At 44.7% G+C, this 25,036-nt stretch overlaps 2 protein-coding genes across 2 annotated transcripts in view; one reads left to right on the top strand and one right to left on the bottom strand.

The window, feature by feature from the left end:
- slc26a6 (solute carrier family 26 member 6) overlaps positions 1-25,036 on the top strand; it is a 127,391-nt gene that overhangs the window by 71,368 nt on the left and 30,987 nt on the right. Inside the window, exons 15-16 of the mRNA XM_034171757.1 lie at positions 18,851-18,961; positions 19,707-19,859. Coding sequence (XP_034027648.1) covers positions 18,851-18,961; positions 19,707-19,859 — 264 coding nt within the window. The remainder of the gene's footprint in view (positions 1-18,850; positions 18,962-19,706; positions 19,860-25,036) is intronic.
- On the bottom strand, positions 1,149-3,255 carry LOC117511847. The gene is made up of 3 exons (XM_034171756.1): positions 3,233-3,255; positions 2,381-2,809; positions 1,149-1,741 (listed from the first exon to the last, which is right to left on the bottom strand). The coding sequence occupies exons 2-3, from the start codon at positions 2,786-2,788 to the stop codon at positions 1,283-1,285; spliced, it is 867 nt and encodes a 288-aa protein (XP_034027647.1). The 5' UTR covers positions 2,789-2,809; positions 3,233-3,255; the 3' UTR covers positions 1,149-1,282.

Genomic DNA, 25,036 nt, shown 5'->3' on the forward strand with positions numbered 1-25,036 from the left:
CAAAAGTGTTGCGTTTATATTTTTGTTGAGTGTAGATATCAAACAAAACTGTAGTGACCGGGAAACACTGCGCAAGAAAATGTCCTCAATTTACACACAAAGTTAGTTAAAATATCAAGAAACAGAATGGGTACCGTAAATCCGTGGATACTGCGTTGGTCAGGGACCCGGCGATGAAAAGGAGTCACTGGTTGGCAGGGAATAATGGCTTCACTTCATATCGATAGACAATGGACCACGTGTCAGACTTCCTCTCATGTTCACAGCCTCTGCAAAACAGTTTCCCATTCAAACAGACTCTAAATGCTAAGTCCCAATGTGGATGCGACCACCTCCCTCCGATGCTCCAGTGAAGGACGACGTAGCACCAAAGTGGGTCTCGCTTCTCCCCTCCAGACCGGCGCAGTGACACCACGGACCCCGCTTCTCTCTCCCTCTTTGCTGGCATGTCAGGCCCTCTCGTCCTCACGCGCTTCAGTCTTCTCCCTCCTTGGCTGGCGTGGCGTAACTGCAGACCCCGCTCTCTCTCCCTCTCGACTAACGGAGCGGGCCCCTCACGTCCTCACTCACCCAGTGTGGGCAGACAGTGGTGCTCTTCCTGACTCGTCGTATAGGTGCCTTCCTTCAGCTCATTGCAGACGGGCTGCACACACGTGAAATGGCAGAATGACACTAGCGCTAGCATTAGCACGATGCTTAGCACCACACAGCAGCAACTTTAAGGTAGTCTCTCAGCACTAACGAGCCCACAGTGTCTGTAAACGGTGACTGGCGGCAGAAAAATCCTCCTTCTTCCTGCGACGATCCCGCAGCTCTTGGGTCTAGAACTTTCTTTTTGTCTTTCTCACACTCCGTCTCACCACACCTGCCACTCACACCATCCGTGAGAGACTACTGTTCAACCACACAAAACGCACCCTTCACCTCCGGTTTTTCGTCCTACCAAAATAAAAGCCCTAATAAAAGGGAAGCTCTCTAATTCAAACTGAGTCTTTTTCTGGCTCTCCGCCACATCACCCCCCCGTGAAATCCTGCCACACCAGTGACTTCTCCACACTCACCAGGCACCAGTTAAAAAAGAGCAACAACAACATGTCAGTACATCAAACAACAGTATTCGCATAAAACATTTTTTTTTTTTTTTTTTTTTTTACATTACATAGTCCTTCCTGAATCTCACAGGAAATATACCGCTGGTACACCTCGTGGGTCGCCTTTGCGATTCACCCTCACTTGAATCTACGTCTGACTCATCAGCATCCCTGTCTAAGACCTGTGCTGCTTATGGCTCTACAACTACCCCCGATGTGCCCCCTTCCATCCCCTGGCTATACTCCTCCTCCCCACCCTGATTCTGGTGTGCACCCATGTCTAGTGCGAGTGAGCTCTGGGGAATATAGACTACATTGTGAGTATCGGAGTCTGAATCTATCATTCTCCTTCTGTCTCTTGGTGCAATGCGCTCTTTCACTGGTGTCTGGAAGGTACAGTGTTTTAACTGTCCTCTGTGTACTACTTTAGCGGGCCCCCCAGCTTCCGGTTTGACAGTGAACACTGGCATGTCAGGGTGATTTTGCTTGACAACTAAGTAGGGGCCGGGTTCCCACTTATCTTGAATCATATTTCTGCCCCTTGGTTTATGATTTCTCATAAGTACCCGATCACCTGGCCTGATTAAAGCTGCGCTGAGCTTACGATCATATGTTCTTTTGCAGCGGGTTGCAGTTTCTTTTGCAGCAGCCTGTGCAACCTCAGTCACCAACTTAAGCTTTTCATGATGGTTCAGCACCCAATCATCTAAGTTGTCGGCGTCACTGTGCTCCAGGTCCCCTCCACCCAGCACGTCAAGAGGAAGTCTCGCATCTCTGCCAAAAAGCAAATAAAAAGGCGAATAGCCTGTCGAGGAATTGACATGGCTATTGTATGCCAACACAAGTTCTGGTAGGTACTTTGGCCAGTCTCTTTTATGTTCGAGTGGCAGTGCCCGCAGCATTTCATGCATTGTGTGATTGAAATGCTCACATTGTGCGTTTCCTTGCGGATGGTATGGGCTGGTGCGACTCTTAGAGATCTTGTAGACATGACAACTCTTTGATTACACTAGCTTCAAAACTGCGCCCTTGATCAGAGTGTAACCTAGACGGGCAGCCATAATACACAAACCAGTGCCTCAACAATGCTTCTGCCGTGGTTTTCACAGTTTGATTTTTTGTGGGTACCGCAATGGTGAACCTGGTGAACATGTCAGTAAGTACCACAACATTCTCATACCCTCCCTTAGACTTTTTGAGGAGAGTATAGTCCATTGCCAGAACTTCCAAGGGCACAGACACGTTTGTGCAGGTCATAGGGGCACGTGTTTTCGTAAAACATCTCTAGCAAGTGCACAACGTCTGCATTGCTTTACCCAATGCTGGACATCTTTATACATCGTAGGCCAGTAATAACTTCGCCTCATCATCTCGAGCGTGCTCCTCTCGCCAAAATGGCCTTTGTGATCATGTTGGGTTTCAAACACATGCTTACACAGGGATTCTGGCACAACCAGTTGCCAAACTTCTTCACCATCCCTGGGATCCCATATACAGCGAAATAAGGCTCCTTGTCGGACCCTCAGCCGGTCCCATTGATAAACCAGCTTCCTCAACACTGGCCCCATGCTTCGCATCTGCTCTCCTACTGGCTTAACGTTTGCTTTAGCAGCACACAAGACAGGGCCAATATTGGGGTCAGCCTTTTGGAGTTGTTGGATTTCACTCCATTCGTACCCCAACACCTGTCCCTTCATAGCTGCCTGTACTGCGACATGCTCTTCCTGTCCCTCAACCACTGCCTTTTGGGCAGGCCACAAACAAGCTCGGACTTCTTCCGGTGTCATTTTCAAGAAGTCTTTCTCAGTATCCTCTATTTCAGGTTCCTCTACTGTTGGGAGCCGTGAGAGAACATCTGCATTGGTATTTTGCCTCCCTGGATTGTACTGCACTTCAAAGTCATACTCAGCCAATTGAACAACCTACATTTGCTCAATTGCACCAAGATTAACAGTTTCCAGGTAGCGTAGGGGGTTGTGGTCCGAGATGACAACAAATGTGGAGTAGAGCAGGTAATCATGGAACTTTTCAATCACTGCCCACTTGAGCGCTAGAAGCTCCAGCTTGAAGGCAGAGTAGTTCTTATAATTTCTTTCTGTTTTCCGCAAACCCCAGCTAGCAAATGCTACGACATGCTCTACTGCCTCCTGCTTTTGGCTGAGGACTGCACTGAGGTCATGTCGGCTCCCGTCCGTGATGAGTATGAAAGGAAGTTTAAAGTTCTGGTACGCCAGGATTGGGGCCATCATCAGGTACTCCCTCAACCTGTGAAATGCATCTTGACACTGTTCAGTCCAGACAAAAGGTTCAGTTGGAGTACTGTTGCGCAAGCCTCTCATTTGTTTTGCCCAGGAGTGCATGCAGAGGTCCTGCCAGACATGCAAAACTAGGGCCAAAGCACCAGTAATAAGCCATGAACCCTAACACCTGCCTAATCTCTGTCACATTTTTGGGGACAGGCCAGTCCTCCATGTCGACCTGGATACCTGCAGCAGAAATAATATGACCCAGAATAATTTGACCTCAGGCTTCAACAAAAAGCACTTTTTGGGCTTCAGTTCCAGCCCATGTCCCTTAAGACGGCTAAACACCAAATCCAACTTCTCACAATGACTTTCAAAGTCAGCTGAGAAAATGATAATGTCGTCAAGATAGATAATTAGAACATCAAAGGCAAGATCACCCAGCGCAACCTCCATAAGACGTTGGAATGTTGCGGGTGCATTGCATAACCCAAATGGCATGCGGGTCCACTGAAATAAGCTGAACGGTGTCGTGACTGCTGTTTTTTCTTGGTCCTGTTCCTCTACTGCAACCTGAAAGTACCCAGCTGTAAGATCAAGAGTTGAAAAGAGCTGAGCACCACCCAGAGCATCAAGTGACTCATCCACCCTAGGAAGTGGGTACGCATCTTTCCAGGTCACGCTGTTGAGCTTGCGATAGTCACAGCAAAAGCGCACTGACCCATCCTTCTTGATTACAATAACGGCAGGCGAAGCCCAGGCGCTTGAACTCTCCTTGAGGACTCCCTGTGCTACCAAGTCCTAAACATGCTTTTTGAATTCTTGGAAGACATGAGTGGGGACCCTCCTGTGCCTTTGTTTAATAGAATGTGAATCTCCGGTCTGAATACCATGAGTCACGGTAGTGGTGTAACCGTAGTCTGAATTATTCTGGGAGAATACTGCTCGGTGTTTCTCGAGCAGTTCATTCAGCCTACACACCTGTGATGGAGTGAGCCCCTGAAGGCTAGCTTGCACAGGAATAGGGAGTGGTGCATCCCTGTCGGTTGTTGGCGAGCTGTCTCCTTCAATGGCTCTCACATGCAGCACTCCCTCCTCCTCCTCAAAGGACACAAGTTCCTTGGTTACAACCTCCTGTGGTCTACATAACTCTGCAACACGTGCTCTTGGAGGAAGGGTGATCACCCTCTCACTGGAATTGAGTAGCCTCACTGGAACCCTGCCATCTACTGTCTGAGCCAACACATTTGCAACAAGCAACCCGCAAGGTAAATTAGTGTCGAGTGGGGCCTCTACCAACACCTGGCAACTTGCCTTGGGTGGTACCCGACAGCGCCCTTCAATGACCTTCTCACTGAAGGGTGGGATAGTGACAGGCCTTCTTCCTGCTACCTTGACGTAACCAATTCTGCCATCACGACCAACATACTGCTCCCTCTTGTTGATATCAGCCAGGATACGTCCCAACTGGGCCACCCCCTTCTGTAAACAGTGGCGCCCCATCCTGCGGATCCCCCGTTCCACCAAAAAGGCCATGAAGATCACCCACTACATTCATCCCCACAATACCGGGTACGGAGACTCTGCTGGCTCCACCCTGATCGCTTCATATGACAAAAACACACTTGTCCTTCAACATTCTCCCCATACATTCTATGTCTGCTTTGAGGCACCCAAGGACCGGTATATCAAGGCCATTGGCAGCAGTCAGCCGGACCCAATTAGCAGTAGTCAGGGCTGATTCCCTTCCTTCGAAGAGTTCCCTGAAATATGCCTCTGTGATAGTGGTGACTTCTGAGCTGGTATCCAAAAGACAGCTAGTCTCCACACCATTGATTTTTAAATCAATAGTGAGGCAATCTCCAAAAGCACCACCCAGTTGGGGTTGGTCTTTCCCCCCTCGGGAATCATCCGCTGTTTGGTGGCCGACAAAAGTCACCCCAACCATCATATGCACACCACCGCTGCCATCATCTTCCCCCGGACGTGCTTCGAGGTTTGTGGGTTTGCCAAAATTACCCCTGTAGCTACCTGATTTGTTTTGGTGGCACACCTTGCTTGTGTGCCCCGGTTGATTACAAGTGTAACAGATAGGCCTTCCTTCATTATCTTTTAATGGCAGTCTCTTTGGTTTCCCAGTGTCCATCCATCCATCCATTTTCTTCCGCTTTATCCGGAGTCGGGTCACGGGGGCAGCAGCTCAAGCAAAGCCGCCCAGACCTCCCGATCCACACACACCTCCTCCAGCTCCTCCAGGGGAACCCCAAGCCAGCCAAGAGATGTAGTCCCTCCAGCGTGTCCTGGGTCTTCCCAGGGGCCTCCTCCCAATGGGACGTGCCCGGAACACCTCTCCAGCGAGGCATCCCGGGGGCATCCGGAAAAGATGCCCGAGCCACCTCAACTGACTCCATTCGACGTGGAGGAGCAGCGGCTCGACTCCGAGCTCCTCCCGAGTGACCGAGCTCCTCACCCTATCTCTAAAGGAGCGCCCAGCCACCCTGCGGAGGAAACTCATCTCGGCCGCTTGTACTCGTGATCTTGTTCTTTTGGTCATGAGCCAAATCTCATGACCATAGGTGAGGATCGGAACGTAGATTGATCAGTAAATCGAGAGCTTTGCCCCCCTACTCAGCTCTCTCTTCACCACGACGGTCCGATACAGCGACCGCATCACTGCAGATGCTGCACCGATCCGTCTATAGATCTCACGCTCCATCCATCCCTCACTCGTGAACAAGACCCCGAGTTACTTAAACTCCTCCACTTCCCAGTTTCCCAGTATAGTGCTGTTTTTTCTCCACCTCTCTAACTGCGTTAAACAACTCTTCCTGCCTAGCTATGAGACCCTGGATTGCTTCATGCAACGTCTCCAGCGTCGAAGTAGAGGAGGTATCCTCAGCAGTGGCAAGATTAACATTTCCACGTGTTCAAATTCGGCACGGGCTCACTATGGAGCCTCCTCTTCGGACCAGGCGATGGCCGCCTGCATGAGGGCAATGAAAGTGATATCTTTTTGCTCTTTAGCTTGTCTCCTCATCTCCCTACGGAGTGAGTCATCTCTCAGACCCAGGACTAGCTGTTCCTTCAACATAGCATCAGCATCGGGCGCTTCACCCGGGTGAGTTTTTCTTGGAGGTCATAAGCGTAACTTCGAATGGTCTCATTAGCTGTCTGCTTTCGGTTATAGAACTCTCTTAACCTAGTTCCAATGGGAACTTTATCTCCATACGTTTCTTCTAGCACATCAAAGATCTGTTTGGCAGTGACAGAGTCTCTTTTTAGCATAAACTTAACAGTTGACTTCGCTTCCCCCTTAAGATGCTGTTTAAGTAACTCTACTTGGTCCTCTTCAGGGACCTTGGCTACTTTAAAGGAGTACTGCATTGATGCTACCCACTCTTTGACACATAGCTCATTCTGAGATTGGCTACCACTGAATTCAGGATACTTCCGTTCCCTGGGAATGTAAACTGTTGCAGGGGCAGCAGCCCTGGCTTGTTGTTCGATAATGAGTTTTGCAAGGCTGAGCGCTTCTGTCTGTTCCTCCCTAGCCTGTTTTAAAGCTGCAGACTGTTCTGTAAGCCTGCTCTGGAGCTCCTCAAATTGTTTACACAGCTCCTCCATCTCCCTTACTTAAAAGTGAACCGAAACTGGGTTTTTTTTTTTTTTTTTTTTTTAGTGAAGAACAATCCTGTTCGTGACGCCAAAATGAAACGGACCAGCTGGATCCGCGTAGTGGGGCGAGTAATTACACTACTCAGGACGGCTGAGAATGCAGATGGGTCTTAGCCCCTGTCCCCGACTTGATTAGCTTCCCCAAATACCCCGTGTCAGCCTAACAGGTGGCATGAGTTGGGCCCAGGATTTAATGTGAATCACGGTGGCTACCTGGGGGGTGTGATGTGTATGGGTGAGGTTCTGCGACCTACCTTATCTGCCCCAACTGATGCAACCCTACAGCGGTAAAAGGGAAGCTCCCCCCCCCACTCCAGAGTAGAAACCTAATTGAACCAACAAGAAAACTCAATAATGTCACTGGAACAATCCTTTGAAACAATTAGCAGTACGATTTATTTACAAGATAAAGAAAAATAGTAAGGAAATAACTGGCTCATTGCAAAAAAAAAAAAAACTTTAGATACCCCAAAAATAAAATAAAATAAAAACAAAATAAAATCTCTTTAGAGGCAAATCTCTCTTGAAGGAATAATAAATGAGTCACTTCTCAACACACCGTGCAATGACCTTCCCAGCCAACGGACTTTTCTTCAGAATTTGAATGATTTCCTTACGAAACTATAGCCTACTCCTTAACATAGATATCAAACAAAACTGCAGTGACCGGGAAACACTGCACAAGAAAATGTCCTCAATGTCCTCAATTTACACACAAAGTTAGTTCAAATATAAAGAAACAGAATGGGTACCGTAAATCCGTGGATATTGCGTTGGTCAGGGACCCGGCGATGAAAAGGAGTCACTGGTTGGCAGGGAATAATGCCTTCACTTCATACTGATAGACAATGGACCACGTGTCAGACTTCCTCTCATGTTCACAGCCTCCGCAACAGTTTCCCATTCGAACAGACTCTAAATGCTAAGTCGTAATGTGGATGCGACCACCTCCCTCCGATGCTCCAGTGAAGGACGACGTAGCACCAAAGTGGGTCTCGCTTCTCCCCTCCAGACCGGCGCAGTGACACCACGGACCCCGCTTCTCTCTCCCTCTTTGCTGGCATGTCAGGCCCTCTCGTCCTCACGCGCTTCAGTCTTCTCCCTCCTTGGCTGACGTGGCGTAACTGCAGACCCCGCTCTCTCTCCCTCTCGACAGGCGGAGCGGGCCCCTCACGTCCTCACTCATCCAGCATGGGCAGGCAGCGGCGCTCTTCCTGACTCATCGTATAGGTGCCTTCCTTCAGCTCGCTGCAGACAGGCCGCACACACGTGAAATGGCAGAACGACACTAGCGCTAGCGTTAGCACGACACTTAGCACCACACAGCAGCAGCTTTACGGTAGTCTCTCAGCACTAACGAGCCCACAGTGTCTGTAAACGGTGACTGGCGTCAGAAAAATCCTCCTTCTTCCCGCGATGAGCCCCGTAGCTCTTGGGTCTAGAACTTTCTTTTTTTCTTTCTCACGCTCCGTCTCACCACACCTGCCGCTCACACCGTCCGTGAGAGACTACTCTTCAACCACACAAAACGCACCCTTCACCTCCGGTTTTTCGTCCTACCAAAATAAAAGCCCTAATAAAAGGGAAGCGCTCTAATTCAAATTGAGTCTTTCTGGCTCTCCGCCACATCTGCATTCCCATGTTGTTCTGATGGTTTGTACTTGTCGTAGGAGTATGCAGCTAAAATTAAGGACCATTTCTGCATCCGAGCTGCTGCCAGCAGTGGTATTCCTGTCTTTGGACCAAAATTTTTAGCAGTGGCTTGTGATCAGTGATCAAAGTAAACTTACGCCCAAACAAATTCTCATTAAATTTCATCACTCTAAAAACTATGCCTAAAGCTTCTTTTTCAATTTGTGAGTAGTAGTTCTCTGCTTTTGTGAGCATTCTAGAAGCAAAAGCAATTGGTTTTTCGCTTCCATCTGGCATTTAGTGAGAAATCACTGCACTGACACCTACTGGTGAAGCATCACATGCCAGTAATAGTGGCAGGTCTGGGTTAAAGTGTATTAGCACTTTGTTTGAAATCAGCTGCTTTTTCACTTTCTCAAAAGCCTTTTTACATAATTCTGTCAACTCCCGCTTAGCATCTTTGTGTAGCAACCCAGTCATTGGTGCGATCAGTGATGACAAATTTGGTATGAACTATCTATAGTAGCTCAACAGAGAGAGAAATGATCTTAACTCAGTTACATTTCTTGGGCTTGCAGTTTTTGCAATTGCCTCAGATTTTTCTTGCATGGGATGATTTTCCTCTGCATCAATCATGTGTCCTAAATATGACACACTGTGTTGAAAAAGCACATTTATCTTTGTTTACTCGCAGATTGTGAGTTTGCAGCATTTTTAGAACTTCTTCCAAGTTTTTCATGTGTTGTTTGTTCTCTGTTCTGTCCAGTGATCAATATGTCATCTAAATAACATATTACTCCATCTAACCCCTGTAGAACTTGATCCATCAGTTTATGGAAGATGCAGGTGCACTGGCAATGCAATAAGACAGCCTGTTTACTTTATACAGGCCTTTATGTGTGTTAATTGTCAAGTACGAGGTCTATTAGAAAAGTATCCGACCTTATTATTTTTTTCAAAAACCATATGGATTTGAATCACGTGTGACTGCATCAGAGAAGCTTGAACCCTTGTGCGCATGCGTGAGTTTTTCCACACCTGTCGGTTGCGTCATTCGCCTGTGAGCAGGCTTTGAGTGAGGAGTGGTCCAGCCCCTCAGCAGATTTTCATTGTGAGGAAATGGCGGAATGATTTGGGCTTTTTTTCCATCAGAATTTTTTCAGAAACTGTTAGAGACTGGCAGCTGGAAACCATTAGAAAAATTTGTCTGGCTTTCGGTGAAAATGTTATGGGCTTGGTAGAGAATAAGGAGTGTTACTGTCACTTTTTTGGACGGCCCCCAGCGGCTGTGGGGCACGCCGCGCTCCGAAGCCACCATTGACATGCTGAACGACCATTTCATTTCTAAACGGATGGCTGTCTGGATCCGTGACCATCATGTGCCATTTCTCTGGTTATCACAAGAGCTGGACATCAACGATTTTCCGGCAGATTTCACTTTTAACAAGAGATTTTGTCATGGAAAGCCGAGCGGAGGCTTCGTGCATCACGATGGATTCGCTACTGGAGCGAGACAAAACCACCTCCGTTTTGGTCTCACAGGACGGCTTTGAGATGGCGTTCAGACAGCTGTCGGTGGTTTTTCCATCGGGTGATTATCCAAGAAATTGTGGATGTGCCTGGACATGCCAGGACATGTCCTGTGAGCCTTCATCACAGTGTTGCTGTGCGCCATGCGGCACCGCCGCGATGCGCGAATCCTCCGCTCCTCTTTCCATGACAAAAACTCCTGTAACAGTGGAATGTGCCGTTCATTTCCAAACTGGACACTGTGTTTTATCCGGGACATCGTCTGACTAGCACAGGAATGGTAAAAAGACATGGACATCAGCACATTGAGACACGTAGGCGCGTAGGAATTTCCTGCCATTTTGTGAACTGGTCTTGTGGTTTTGGTATGGGTTACCAAGGGTTTATGGAAACTTTGTAATCCCCACAGATCCTGACAAAGTTACCCATTTTTAGTATGTTCACAGTGTGCACGGCTCACTCATGATAGCTAACAGGTGTAAAAACCCCTTCAGTTTCCATCTTACTTAACTGTGCTTCTGCTGCATCTGTTAGTGCATAAGGCGCAGGGCGAGGTTTCCAAAATTTGGGAATGGCCCTGGTGCAACATGTAGTTTAGCTTTGACATCTTTCGCTTTTCCCAGGTCAGGTTTAAACACCTCTGGATATCTCCCACAAAGCTCTTCTACAATCTCTGGTGCCACTTGGTTAACAAAAGACCAACCCAGTTTTAACCTTTCAATCCAGTCTCTTCCCACTAAGGCTGGACAGTTTCCTTTCACAACAAATGTTAATTTTTGACTGTTACCATTACATTTTACCAAAATTTTAAGAACTTTTAACCTCCAATACTTGGTTGTTGTAGCTTCTCAACTCACAGCTTGAATGCACAAGTTTCATCATTTTGAACCTGCATTTGAAAAGAGACTCTGATATGACATTTACCGCTGGTCCAGTATCAACCTCCACTGTCATTCGTTTACCATTAACTTGCACATAAACATAATAAGGATTAATCATACCAACAGTTTTTATTTCAAACCGTTTCAAACTCTTGTGTTTAACTTCCCTGTTTTTTACATCACTGTCTGGTTTGGATTTGACCGATGTTGTTTCAGATGATTGATGCTGCCGATCGTCCACCTCCTCTGTTGAAGCCGTCAGGGTGTAGACTGTTGCGTGCAGTGTATCACATGACTCCTCCCGATCCGTCAGAGTGCCAACTGTTGCATGCAGCATCTCACGTGACTTCTCCCAATCCCGATCATCATGCTGCTGCTTCATTGTCATCAGATGGTGGTTCCACTTTGGCTGTTTGCCACCTTTCTTTTCCTGTTTGCCACCTTTCTTTTCCCACCATGTGAGTTCCTCTTCTTCTGGGCATGCGTGAGCTGCTTCTCCTGCTCATGCACGATGCTCTTCTCATGGGCGTGCACGATCTGCTTCTCCCGCTCGTGTGCAATATGCTTCACACGTGCAATATACTCTGTGCCCTTTTGCTGCTTGTATGCTTCATGTCCTTGTCCTTGGCACCTGTAGCACAATTTCCCGCTTCCCTCCTTCTTGGGAACAGCTTTTTGGAAAAGTGTGTTCATCTTCAGGGACTTTTGTGGCCACTGCTTTGCATTTTGCTTTGCGACTTCATGCGCCAAGCCCATTTCATAAGCTTCCGTGAGTGTCAAGTCCTTCGTGTGTGCAGCGTTTAATATGCAGTCCTGCAACTCATTACTGCACACATCACAAACGAAATTGTCCCGTATTGCATCATCCGAAAATGCTTCAAATTTGCACATTGAATCCAGCTTTCTAAGGTTTGCCATAAACTCAGAAATAGACTGATTTTCTCTTTGTCTTCGGGTGTTAAACTTATATCTTTCAGCGATAAAATTTTTTTGGCACAGATTGCACAAGAGACTTATTAAATCAGTCAACTTACATTCAGATGGTTTTAGTGGTGCACATAAGTCCATCAGCAGGGTGTGATTTTGTTTTCCAACCACCGTCCAAAACAGTGCTTTCAACTTTCATCACCATAATTCAGTCTATTTGCCACGAAGAATTGTTTTAGCCGTTCTGTATCGAAGGTCTTCACCTCCACAGAACGGTATCGCCATTGTCCACGTGCATGCTTTGCCTCAATGGCGTTTAGTCGCTGACATAAAACAGTTCTTCAAAGCTTAAATCCAACTCCTTCTCACCAGTTTCTGTTGTTTGCTGCACAATTTAGGTTTGTGAGCTTGAAGAAACGATGAAGCCGTACTGGAACTATTAACATTTATTTACAGCAATGACAAATGTCTCATTGCTCGCCTTCTACTTCTGTGCCTGACTGCACATGGGTCAGAGCCTTTTATAGCGCCTAGCACCCCTGCAGCAAAACCTTAGGTAGTGAAGTCATAGAATTTTCCAGACACTACAGTAACAATTTAAAATAAAGTATTAAACCATTACTTTTACAGCCAGTTAAGTCAGGTGTTGGATACATGAACATTTCCAAGTCATTGAATATGTCTTGGACTTCATTTCCATCAGTCATTAAGAAATCTGTCAAGAGTAGGCAGTTCTCAAAAACTGTGTGACTGCACTCACAGAAATATTTAACCCTGACTTTTAAGATTTATGTAATTTTATTACATGACTAATTCCCATTTACTTTTTTAGATCATTTTAATACAAACCTACCAAATAAACCTTACATGATGCATATTCATTACTGTAATAAATCCTATTTATTTGAAATGCATAATCCTCAGCTTTATGTATTTAGTATTAATAAAATATAATTACTCTAAATCAATAATAATGACAGTATTTATTTAAAATACATAAAATATATTGTCTGAATTGCATAATAATTATGTTACCTATACAAGATAAATGGCATAGGTAACATAATTATTATGCAGTTCAAACAATATACTTTATGCATTTTAAATAAATACTGTCATTATTATTGATTTAGAGTAATTATGTTTTATTAATACTAAATACATAAAGCTGAGGATTATGCATTTCAAATGAATAGGATTAATGAATATGCATCATGTAAGGTTTATTTGGTAGGTTTGTATTAAAATTATCTAAAAAATGTAAATGGAATTTGTCATGTAATAAAATTACATAAATCTTAAAAGTTAGGGTTAAATATTTCTGTGAGTGTGTGCAGGAAGCTGACAAGTGAGGGAAGCCACCAAGACAAGCAGACAACTCTGAAATACTTATAGGCTTCTGTGGCTGTGATTGGAGAAACTGCATAGTGCAACTTTTTTCTGATGCATCTGCAGTTATGCATCTTCATTCTCTGGTGAGAGTCTGGATTTGAGCTTGACTGAACCAAAGGAAACTCACATTGCACCTGGAGCTCTTGGTGTAACGCCTTAGTGAGGGATAATCTTCTATGAAGCCCAGCTTTGCTGGTGAATAAGATGTCGCTCACCTCATCCGAGTCCTTTTGTGTGTATGTCACGAAGGCTTTCCAGCAATTAGCTGACCCAGCATGGAGATTGTTAACTTTCTGAGTATTAGCCGCCTTTGTGTGGAACTGTTCCAAACAACATGAAACCCTGCAGTGCTTCCAGGTGGGTTGGGCGTTATACCCCCATCACACTAGAGGCCGAATGAGCCCGAATCTCATCCGAATGAAAATTCAACCCACATTCAGGAGGTGTCGCGGTGCATTCGCGGCCGTCGGACAGCATTCTGAGCATAGTCTAAACAGTCGGACACAGTCATACGGCTGCCTCGACTGTTTTGCACGCATTCAAAACAATTGTGGTGCATTCAAAGTGGAAAAACTATCGAACGGCAGTCGAAGTGCCATCTCACCACATTCTAAACAATCAGACAGCATGAAAATGGCATTTGTGACATTCTGATCGCGTTCGGGGGGGACATTTGGCATGTTTCCGCAATGGCTGAATGTCCCGAATGCACCTGATAATCGGACCTCACTCGTACGGTAATGTAGGTGCATTCATCATATTCTCACTGCATTCTGACAGCTGTCTGGGTTACTTTATTTTGTTCCATTAACATTTGTACTGTGTGCGGAGGCTCATGTGCATGGCATGTTCACAAATCAGCCGGGGCAGGTCAGAGAGCAATCATGTTTTGTTTTGTTGTTTTTTTTTTTTACATTCTGCCTAATTCGGCTTGGCTCGTGCTCATTGGGACTACGTGTGATGGGGATACAAAGACCAGGGAGGGCTTTTTCAGATTTTTTTAGATTGGCCCCAGTCTATGCAATGCAAAAATCTGTACAGAGTGTGTAACTGAAGGAGGTGGTGCACTGCAGGTTTGGATGTCATTGCTCATCTCGCAATACTCCATATATTTAGGGGACTGAAGTCCTTGCAGCCCAAAGTGTTTTGGGGTCAAAACCACTTATCATGTATAAGCAGCTTTCATGACAACGTGACATCCGACTCAATCCACTTGACAGAGAGCGTCATACAGGGTGACCCCCTTCAAAAAACAGAACCCATAAAAATTGTAATAAATCCTACAAAGGTCTACGAAGGTAAACTTCAGTCTGTGTACGATCATTCCCCAAAGCTTCAGTTATTTTGGTCGCTCTGCATAAAAGTCATGTCCTTTCAAAATTATGCTCCAAATGGTATGATTTGTTGGCGGAATCGGCCTCCAGGCAAAATGTCTTTTCCTTGGTTGACCAAGACGTTGTGGAAGATGATCGTCTTGGTCAAGATAAATTTGTAGGATAACCTTCGTAGGATTTATTCAATTTTTATTATGGGTTCTGTTTTGTTTTGGTTTTTTTTGGGGGGGGGGGGTCACCTTGTTTGAGAAAAAGAACCTTAATGTCTTTTGCGTGGGTGCACACTTTTTCTAATTTCATGGAGAGAAAGAAGTTCTATATAGTAGTTGTATAGTTCTATGTAACTGATGGTACTTGTGTCCAGATTCCGCAGCATGAAGCAGATGAAGGTCAACGACTTCCCCTGGAGGTGACGCCAGTCCGATGCAGGTTACTTCCCCAGCCAAAGCTAGCACTCATTTACAGTAGGGTGGACTGAGACAATGCTGTGTGTCTTTTCCAAGGACACAGACAGGTAGCCTAACCTGGAATCAAGCCCAGATCTACATACCGGTTGCCCTCCTCCTTACCAGCTGAGCTTCCTGCTTTGCTAGTTTAAGCAGTCGAAGGAAAATTATCATGTGGACCAGATTTAATGATACATACTAAAGCATCCTAACAAACTGCTGGATCAGAGGCCTGAGCCGGCCCCTGGGCCACCTCATTCAGACCCCTGATTCTACAGTGTTTTTGAGAAAAGAAGCCCTGATTTATATGAACAAACTCATACACACACACACACACACACACACACACACACACACACACACACACACACACACACACACACACACACACACACAGTGTGTGTGGGGGGGGGTATCTAAAACATCCTTAACATCAATTTGTCACAATTTCCATGTAATTAAATCCTGACAAACACGTTTCTGACACAATAATGAACAACCCAACATTTCACCAATTCACTCATGACAACTGTGACAGACATTGTCCAAAATGTCATTCTGTTCCTCCTCCTGTTCTACTTTTCTTTAAACTTCCGCCTCCTCATGTCTCGCTCCTTTAGGCTACGCTAGAAGATGTGCTGAGGGGAGCTAAAAAAAAAGAGGGAACAAACTGAATGAGAAAATGGAATTATTCTTTCACTGAAATGTCAGCATGTCAAAGCCACAACAAGACCAACCCGTCTCTGAGGCACAAACTTTCACAGAGCGAGTTGTTTACGGTGTGAAAACATGCCACTAGTTATCGTTTATCCAGTGATTAAAACTGAATTTATGGACCTCTCACTTTAAGTCCTAGAACTCTAAAAATAAATGCTACTTATTAAATATCTTTTACTTTAAAATACTATTAAGAAGTTTGGCTTTCAAATGGTCAGACCCACAGCGCAAAAACAATAACATTACTGATGTAAAACTACAAAATGTAAATCATAAAGTGTGGTGGTTTGGCCCATCGGCCCGTTTGGCCCTGGTTTTCCATCGTCCACCTCCCTCTGTGGTGAACTCCTGTGGGCCGTACGGCCATGCACCCGACTCAGAAGTGGACTCCTGCCGGCCTATGGGACATGATTTTTACAGTATTGTGGCAAATGATTGTCTTTTTTATTATCCAGGAGTGTTTGGGGTGTTTCTCACCTTCCAGCCCCCTTCTTCCCTCATGGGTCAGGTTTTCTGTGGGTCCCTGGGTTTTTCCTGGTTTCTGTTTTTGGGTTTGTTCTGTTGGTGTCAGTCCCAGTCTTTTTTGTTTTTTCCCACATTCTTTTTTTTTGGGGGGGGGGGGGGGGGGATTTGTGCCATTGGGGCCAGCTTTTGAGGGAGGGGTACTGTTGCGGTTCCACCCATCAGCCCATTTGGCCCTGGTTTTCTTGTATGGTTTTGTGTTGTAATTTGTGACTGGGTTTTCTTTATGTGTTTACATTATGTTCTGTGTTGGTCTCGTTCCTCTGGTGTGAGTGTGTTCACTGGTGTGTCTCCCCTTGTCTGTGTTGTGCACCTGCTCCTTGCCTCCTGTGTGCGTTTACGTGTCTCCCCCCATCACTTCTTTGCCGTTCCTCATCCTTGCCTCCTGTGTGTGTGTGTGTGTGTGTGTGTGTGTGTGTGTGTGTGTGTGTGTGTGTGTGTGTGTGTGTGTGTGTGTGTGTGTGTGTGTGTGTGTGTGTGTGTGTGTGTGTGTGTGTGTCGTGCCTCATGCCTCCTCTGTGTCTTGTGTAAGTGTTGTGTCCAGTCCCTTGCGTGTTGTTTGTGATTCTGTTTCGGCCCTGTCCCTAGTCCTGTGTCAGTGTCGTTCTTTCATTTTCATGTACGCTCTTATGATTCTTTGTTACATGTCATTTTTCTGTTAGCGTTCTGGATAGATTTTGTCATGATTTAGTCCTGATTGTCTTTTGCGTTTGATCACTTTATTTCCTTCTCAGTTGTTCATATTATTTTTTTTCACTGCTGCACTCATTCACCTCAGAGTTTGTCATTTATTTCTGTTTTATTACTTCTCTTCCTCTCTTCTAGTTCTTTGTCACCTTTTGTTTCTGTGTATTTCCACATGTGGCTTAAGTTCTGGTTCTTGGTTTTGTGCACCTGTGTCATTAGTCATTTTTCTGTTTAATCACACCTGTTCTGTTGTCCCTTGGTGCTTCATTGTGATTGACTGTCATTGTCACTGTCATGGTCTTGGTCATTGCTTTCCCTTGGTCTGTTCTGCACTTTGTTTGTGAGCATTATTGTAATCTTTGGACATTATTCCTGTTTTTTTGTCCATTTGTTCTCCCTGCCTTTGGATCAGACTTTTGCCTCCTCTCTTTTTGGGATACCCTTTTGTACACCTGTGTTCTCACTTACTGTTAAACTGTTTTCACTTGGCTCAGCCATTAAATCAGAGTTTTTGTCACAGCCGTTGTGTTTTTTTCTATCTGCATAGTTGGTTCAATATTTACCACAGACCTTAAGAGTAAAGACTCTGTTCTAAAGTAAATTCTCTGTTCTGTCTAAAGTTGCACCTACTCAAATGCAAAGAGCAAGAAAGCTAAGTCCATTAGCAGTCGTGCTGTCACAGGTTATCTGCTTCAAGGTCACCATCTGGCAACTAGCTAACAAGATGGATCAAAGCCAAAATCGGGTTTAGATCAGGTGATTAGCAAACATGCAGTCAGTGATTACCTGGCTCATGATCAAAGTCTAGCGATTGCCAAACATGGTGTCAGGGGTTAACCAGAGCATAATCACAGTCTGGCGATTAGCTAGCCAGCTAGGCTAGCTGGATGAAGTTCAAAGTTGAGTTTCCATCATGCAATCTGCCAAATTCTGGGATTAGATTAGCTGGAGCAAAGTCACAATCTGGCAACTAACTAATCATTTGAACATTACCTGTTAGCTAGTATGGTTAGCAAGTAATCTCTGACAACATGTTTGCTAATTGCCCAACCTAAACTCAGTTTTGACTTTAGCTTTAGCAAGGTCAAGGTCTGAAAGGTTTGCCGATTAGCAAACCGTACTCAGAGGTTAGCTGGATCAAGGTCACAGTCTAGAAAGTAGTGAACAGACTGGACTAGCTGGATGAAGTTCAATGTTGGGCTTAAGTCACAGACTGGCTATATACACCACAGGTGGTGCATATAGCGGAATACGGGTGCATAATTTGCACCACCTGGTGTATATTACTCATCCGTATCACGCAATATGCACCACCCGAGGCAGTCATATTGCATTTTGGGATAGTGTGAGCAGTTCATGTGGTAAGAAACTTCAAAATCAGGCAGTTAGAAAACTCTGTCAGAGGTGATCTGGATCACAGTCAAAGTCAGATTTGCAGCTACATCGGCCAAAGTAAGACTTAGGACAGGCAATTAGCAAACATACAGTCAGAGGTTAACTGGATCAAGGTCACAGTCTGGCAGCTAACTCACAGACTGGGTTAGCTGGGTCATGTTCAAAGCCTGACTTGGGTCACGGGGTTAGCTGTCAGGGGTCATCAGGATCAAAACCACATTTAGGGCAGGCACTTAGCAAACATGCTAGTAGAGGTTATCTGGATCAGTGTCAATCTGACGATCAGCAAACCATTTTTAGGTTAATTACAGTTGCTTCTGCAGTACCTGAATCTCAGACTTTAAAGATACTCATCTGTTTTTCATCCTGTTGTTTCAGTCTGGCATTGACATCACCAAGATTCTGTCAGCAAAGAAGAAACTTGAGGCCAAAATTAAATGGCAGGAGTCAAAAGAAGCCAAAAAGGCCAAGAAGAGTGCAGAGGATACTGTGAGGAACACAAAGATCATTTATACTCATCCAAATGGACAGTTGCTCTCTTTTATTTCAGAAGTATTAAAATCCTTGTTGTCCCATCTACAGTAATGCTGCGTTCACATGTCGGTGGTAGAAGAACCATCACAGCAGTCATTATAGCAGAATTCCATCTGCAGTGGCAGGCTGTACGTGATGTCGTGAGGCGCCATAATTTATTTAATGCTCATGACACGGACAAAGATTTACTTAATTGAACAGTATTTAGCGTTTTGCACAGTGTTATAATTAAAAGAGGAAGCCCTGGCTCTGATGGCACCTTAAAAAGTAAACCTTTTGAGAGATTGCAGATTAATTCCTCTCTGTAATCACAGAAATTATTCATGTTTAACAGATTAAACTGGATGACTCTGTATTTAAATAATCTGTCTCGGTCTGTCTTTCCTGTTGTTTAAAGATAAAACAAAATTCAGTTTATCCTTTTCGCTGTGGTAAGCAGCAAAAAGCTGACAAGTTTTAACTTTTGACAGGAAGTGTACATCACGGGACATGGCATCCAGCCGCTGACAGCCAACATGTGAATGCAGCATAAGATCACTTTTATTTTAAATCTTTACGCCTTTTAGAATAAAACTGTCATCTTAGAGAAAAGCTTTAAAAAAAATGTAACGTGAAAATTGTTCTTCTCATCTGTGATGGTCATCTGATCTTCTGTCCCTTTTTTTAACTCGTGATCTTTATGTGTTTCCATCATGTCCAGATGTCTCCGGTGGAGCCAAATAGGGTGGAGCAGAATGGCATTTCCTTCATCGAGATGGATCCAGACCCCAACCACTTGCTACCCAGAGCCATCATCCTCGACCTGAGCACTGTCAACTTCCTGGATACAGTGGGAGTCAAAGCGCTACAAAACGTATTTCTTATATCATTTTTGATTGCACACACGTCAAATATTTACAATATGAATAAAAAGTTGCATTAATATGCATTAAAATAAGACAAATGTTTGAAAATTAGACATACACATTCAATATTGAACCCACAAGAGCTGTTTAAGATTCTAAGAGAAGAGACTTTTGTTGTTCTTGTATCACAGCGGCATTTGTTTGATAAAGGCCTAGTCCCACTGTCCCACAAGATTTGTGTATGAATTGCGCAAAAAATTGGCTCATATTTGCTAAACATCCGCAATATCCGTGAAACATGCTTGTATGAGTCGGCCGACATCCGCAAGAGGCACGTTTTTCTGTTTCTGTCATAGATAATTGGCAAAGCTTCTGGGGAAAACCTGGTCTTGTTAGGAGAGACGGCATCCATCCCACTTTGGATGGAGCAGCTCTCATTTCTAGAAATCTGGCTAATTTTCTTAAATCCTCCAAACCGTGACTATCCAGGGTTGGGACCAGGAAGCAGAGTTGTAGTCTTACACACCTCTCTGCAGCTTCACTCCCCCTGCCATCCCCTCATTACTCCATCCCCGTAGAGACGGTGCCTGCTCCCAGACTACCAATAACCAGCAAAAATCTATTTAAGCATAAAAATTCAAAAAGAAAAAATAATATAGCACCTTCAACTGCACCACAGACTAAAACAGTTAAATGTGGTCTATTAAACATTAGGTCTCTCTCTTCTAAGTCCCTGTTAGTAAATGATATAATAATTGATCAACATATTGATTTATTCTGCCTTACAGAAACCTGGTTACAGCAGGATGAATATGTTAGTTTAAATGAGTCAACACCCCCGAGTCACACTAACTGTCAGAATGCTCGTAGCACGGGCCGTGGCGGTGGATTAGCAGCAATCTTCCATTCCAGCTTATTAATTAATCAAAAACCCAGACCGAGCTTTAATTCATTTGAAAGCTTGTCTCTTAGTCTTGTCCATCCAAATTGGAAGTCCCAAAAACCAGTTTTATTTGTTATTATCTATCGTCCACCTGGTCGTTACTGTGAGTTTCTCTGTGAATTTTCAGACCTTTTGTCTGACTTAGTGCTTAGCTCAGATAAGATAATTATAGTGGGCGATTTTAACATCCACACAGATGCTGAGAATGACAGCCTCAACACTGCATTTAATCTATTATTAGACTCTATTGGCTTTGCTCAAAAAGTAAATGAGTCCACCCACCACTTTAATCATATCTTAGATCTTGTTCTGACTTATAGTATGGAAATAGAAGACTTAACAGTATTCCCTGAAAACTCCCTTCTGTCTGATCATTTTTTAATAACATTTACATTTACTCTGATGGACTACCCAGCAGTAGGGAATAAGTTTCATTACACTAGAAGTCTTTCAGAAAGCGCTGTAACTAGGTTTAAGGATATGATTCCTTCTTTATGTTCTCTAATGCCATATAACAACACAGTGCAGAATAGCTACCTAAACTCTGTAAGGGAGATAGAGTATCTCGTCAATAGTTTTACATCCTCATTGAAGACAGCTTTGGATGCTGTAGCTCCTCTGAAAAAGAGAGCTTTAAATCAGAAGTGTCTGACTCCATGGTATAACTCTCAAACTCGTAGCTTAAAGCAGATAACCCGTAAGTTGGAGAGGAAATGGCGTCTCACTAATTTAGAAGATCTTCACTTAGCCTGGAAAAAGAGTCTGTTGCTCTATAAAAAAGCCCTCCGTAAAGCTAGGACATCTTTCTACTCATCACTAATTGAAGAAAATAAGAACAACCCCAGGTTTCTTTTCAGCACTGTAGCCAGGCTGACAAAGAGTCAGAGCTCTATTGAGCTGAGTATTCCATTAACTTTAACTAGTAATGAGTTCATGACTTTCTTTGCTAACAAAATTTTAACTATTAGAGAAAAAATTACTCATAACCATCCCAAAGACGTATCGTTATCTTTGGCTGCTTTCAGTGATGCCGGTATTTGGTTAGACTCTTTCTCTCCGATTGTTCTGTCTGAGTTATTTTCATTAGTTACTTCATCCAAACCATCAACATGTTTATTAGACCCCATTCCTACCAGGCTGCTCAAGGAAGCCCTACCATTATTTAATGCTTCGATCTTAAATATGATCAATCTATCTTTGTTAGTTGGCTATGTACCACAGGCTTTTAAGGTGGCAGTAATTAAACCATTACTTAAAAAGCCATCACTTGACCCAGCTATCTTAGCTAATTATAGGCCAATCTCCAACCTTCCTTTTCTCTCAAAAATTCTTGAAAGGGTAGTTGTAAAACAGCTAACTGATCATCTGCAGAGGAATGGTCTATTTGAAGAGTTTCAGTCAGGTTTTAGAATTCATCATAGTACAGAAACAGCATTAGTGAAGGTTACAAATGATCTTCTTATGGCCTCGGACAGTGGACTCATCTCTGTGCTTGTTCTGTTAGACCTCAGTGCTGCTTTTGATACTGTTGACCATAAAATTTTATTACAGAGATTAGAGCATGCCATAGGTATTAAAGGCACTGCGCTGCGGTGGTTTGAATCATATTTGTCTAATAGATTACAATTTGTTCATTTAAATGGGGAATCTTCTTCACAGACTAAAGTTAATTATGGAGTTCCACAAGGTTCTGTGCTAGGACCAATTTTATTCACTTTATATATGCTTCCCTTAGGCAGTATTATTAGACGGTATTGCTTAAATTTTCATTGTTACGCAGATGATACCCAGCTTTATCTATCCATGAAGCCAGACGACACACACCAATTAGCTAAACTGCAGGATTGTCTTACAGACATAAAGACATGGATGACCTCTAATTTCCTGCTTTTAAACTCAGATAAAACTGAAGTTATTGTACTTGGCCCCACAAATCTTAGAAACATGGTGTCTAACCAGATCCTTACTCTGGATGGCATTACCCTGACCTCTAGTAATACTGTGAGAAATCTTGGAGTCATTTTTGATCAGGATATGTCATTCAAAGCGCATATTAAACAAATATGTAGGACTGCTTTTTTGCATTTACGCAATATCTCTAAAATCAGAAAGGTCTTGTCTCAGAGTGATGCTGAAAAACTAATTCATGCATTTATTTCCTCTAGGCTGGACTATTGTAATTCATTATTATCAGGTTGTCCTAAAAGTTCCCTAAAAAGCCTTCAGTTAATTCAAAATGCTGCAGCTAGAGTGCTGACGGGGACTAGAAGGAGAGAGCATATCTCACCCATATTGGCCTCTCTTCATTGGCTTCCTGTTAATTCTAGAATAGAATTTAAAATTCTTCTTCTTACTTATAAGGTTCTGAATAATCAGGTCCCATCTTATCTTAGGGACCTCGTAGTACCATATCACCCCAATAGAGCACTTCGCTCTCAGACTGCAGGCTTACTTGTAGTTCCTAGGGTTTGTAAGAGTAGAATGGGAGGCAGAGCCTTCAGCTTTCAGGCTCCTCTCCTGTGGAACCAGATCCCAATTCAGATCAGGGAGACAGACACCCTCTCTACTTTTAAGATTAGGCTTAAAACTTTCCTTTTTGCTAAAGCTTATAGTTAGGGCTGGATCAGGTGACCCTGAACCATCCCTTAGTTATGCTGCTATAGACGTAGACTGCTGGGGGGTTCCCATGATGCACTGTTTCTTTCTCTTTTTGCTCTGTATGCACCACTCTGCATTTAATCATTAGTGATCGATCTCTGCTCCCCTCCACAGCATGTCTTTTTCCTGGTTCTCTCCCTCAGCCCCAACCAGTCCCAGCAGAAGACTGCCCCTCCCTGAGCCTGGTTCTGCTGGAGGTTTCTTCCTGTTAAAAGGGAGTTTTTCCTTCCCACTGTAGCCAAGTGCTTGCTCACAGGGGGTCGTTTTGACCGTTGGGGTTTTACATCATTATTGTATGGCCTTGCCTTACAATATAAAGCGCCTTGGGGCAACTGTTTGTTGTGATTTGGCGCTATATAAAAAAAAAAATTGAATTGAATTGATTGTCAGGATTTTTGAGCTGCACAAAATTTAGGTTGCAGATGACATCCGCCTGACATACTCAATACATACTCAATACATACTGAAGCTATGCGCTGTATATCCGCCGTTATCCGCTGATATGTGCAACTGATGAGGATTTGTGGCTTCGCAGCGGACTGGGACAGTGTATAAAACAGATATATAGCGTGCCTGTCATGTCCACATTACGGACTAAAATAAGTTGTAGCGAATGCAGACAGATCTGTTGTGAAAGTGTAGGTACACGGACCCACAACAGGGGGCGCAATGAACGGACAATGGAGAAAAGTAAGAACAAGTTTTACTGTTGTGAAAATAGCACAACTGATACAACAATTAGCAATTTGGAGATGTAAGCTGAAATCTGCTGGTGTCTTGTGGGCAGGCCCGAAGGTAGGAGACGTCCGTCCTAGTTGAACCGGAACCACCCAGATCTCCTCTGCCACCGAAACCCAGAAGTACTGGAACCGCCAAGTCCCGAATTCCCAGGTGGCCACTGCCTCCGCTCGTCGGATCCGGTACTGCTGGCGGGAAAGAACACAAACACACAGGGTGGGATGCGACCGCACCCGGTAGATGAGAGGGGCAAAGCCGCCTCCACCTCTTGTCACACTGAAGCAGGAAAGGTGAGTACTTATCTGAACACAGATATATGTTGCAGAGGTGATTACCTGAAACTCAAGGTGATATCTCGGCACTGAGGTGGAGACGCTGTCCTGCTGATATACCTCCGTACTGAGTGAAGTCAGCTGTGTCCAGTAATGGGTGACAGCTGTCACCCTGGCTGCTCTCATCAGGCGGCGGCGCCCTCTGGTGCCTGGAGCCCGCACTCCAGGCAGGGCGCCCTCTGGTGGTGATGGGCCAGCAGTACCTCCTCTTCAGCGGCCCACACACAACAGGACCCCCCCCTCAACGGGCGCCTCCTGGCGCACGACCGGGCTTCTCCGGATGGCGACGGTAAAAGTCGGCCAGGAGGGCCGGGTCCAGGATGAAGCTCCTCTTCACCCAGGAGCGTTCCTCGGGGCCGTACCCCTCCCAGTCCACCAGGTACTGAAGACCCCGGCCCATTCGACGGACATCGAGGAGCCGACGCACGGTCCAAGCCGGTTCCCCGTCGATGATCCGGGCAGGAGGTGGTGCCGGACCCGGGGTGCAGAGGGGTGAGGTGTGATGGGGCTTTAT

The sequence above is a fragment of the Thalassophryne amazonica genome, chromosome 6 (genome assembly GCF_902500255.1).
Source record: "Thalassophryne amazonica chromosome 6, fThaAma1.1, whole genome shotgun sequence".
Taxonomy (NCBI): Eukaryota; Metazoa; Chordata; class Actinopteri; order Batrachoidiformes; family Batrachoididae; genus Thalassophryne; species Thalassophryne amazonica.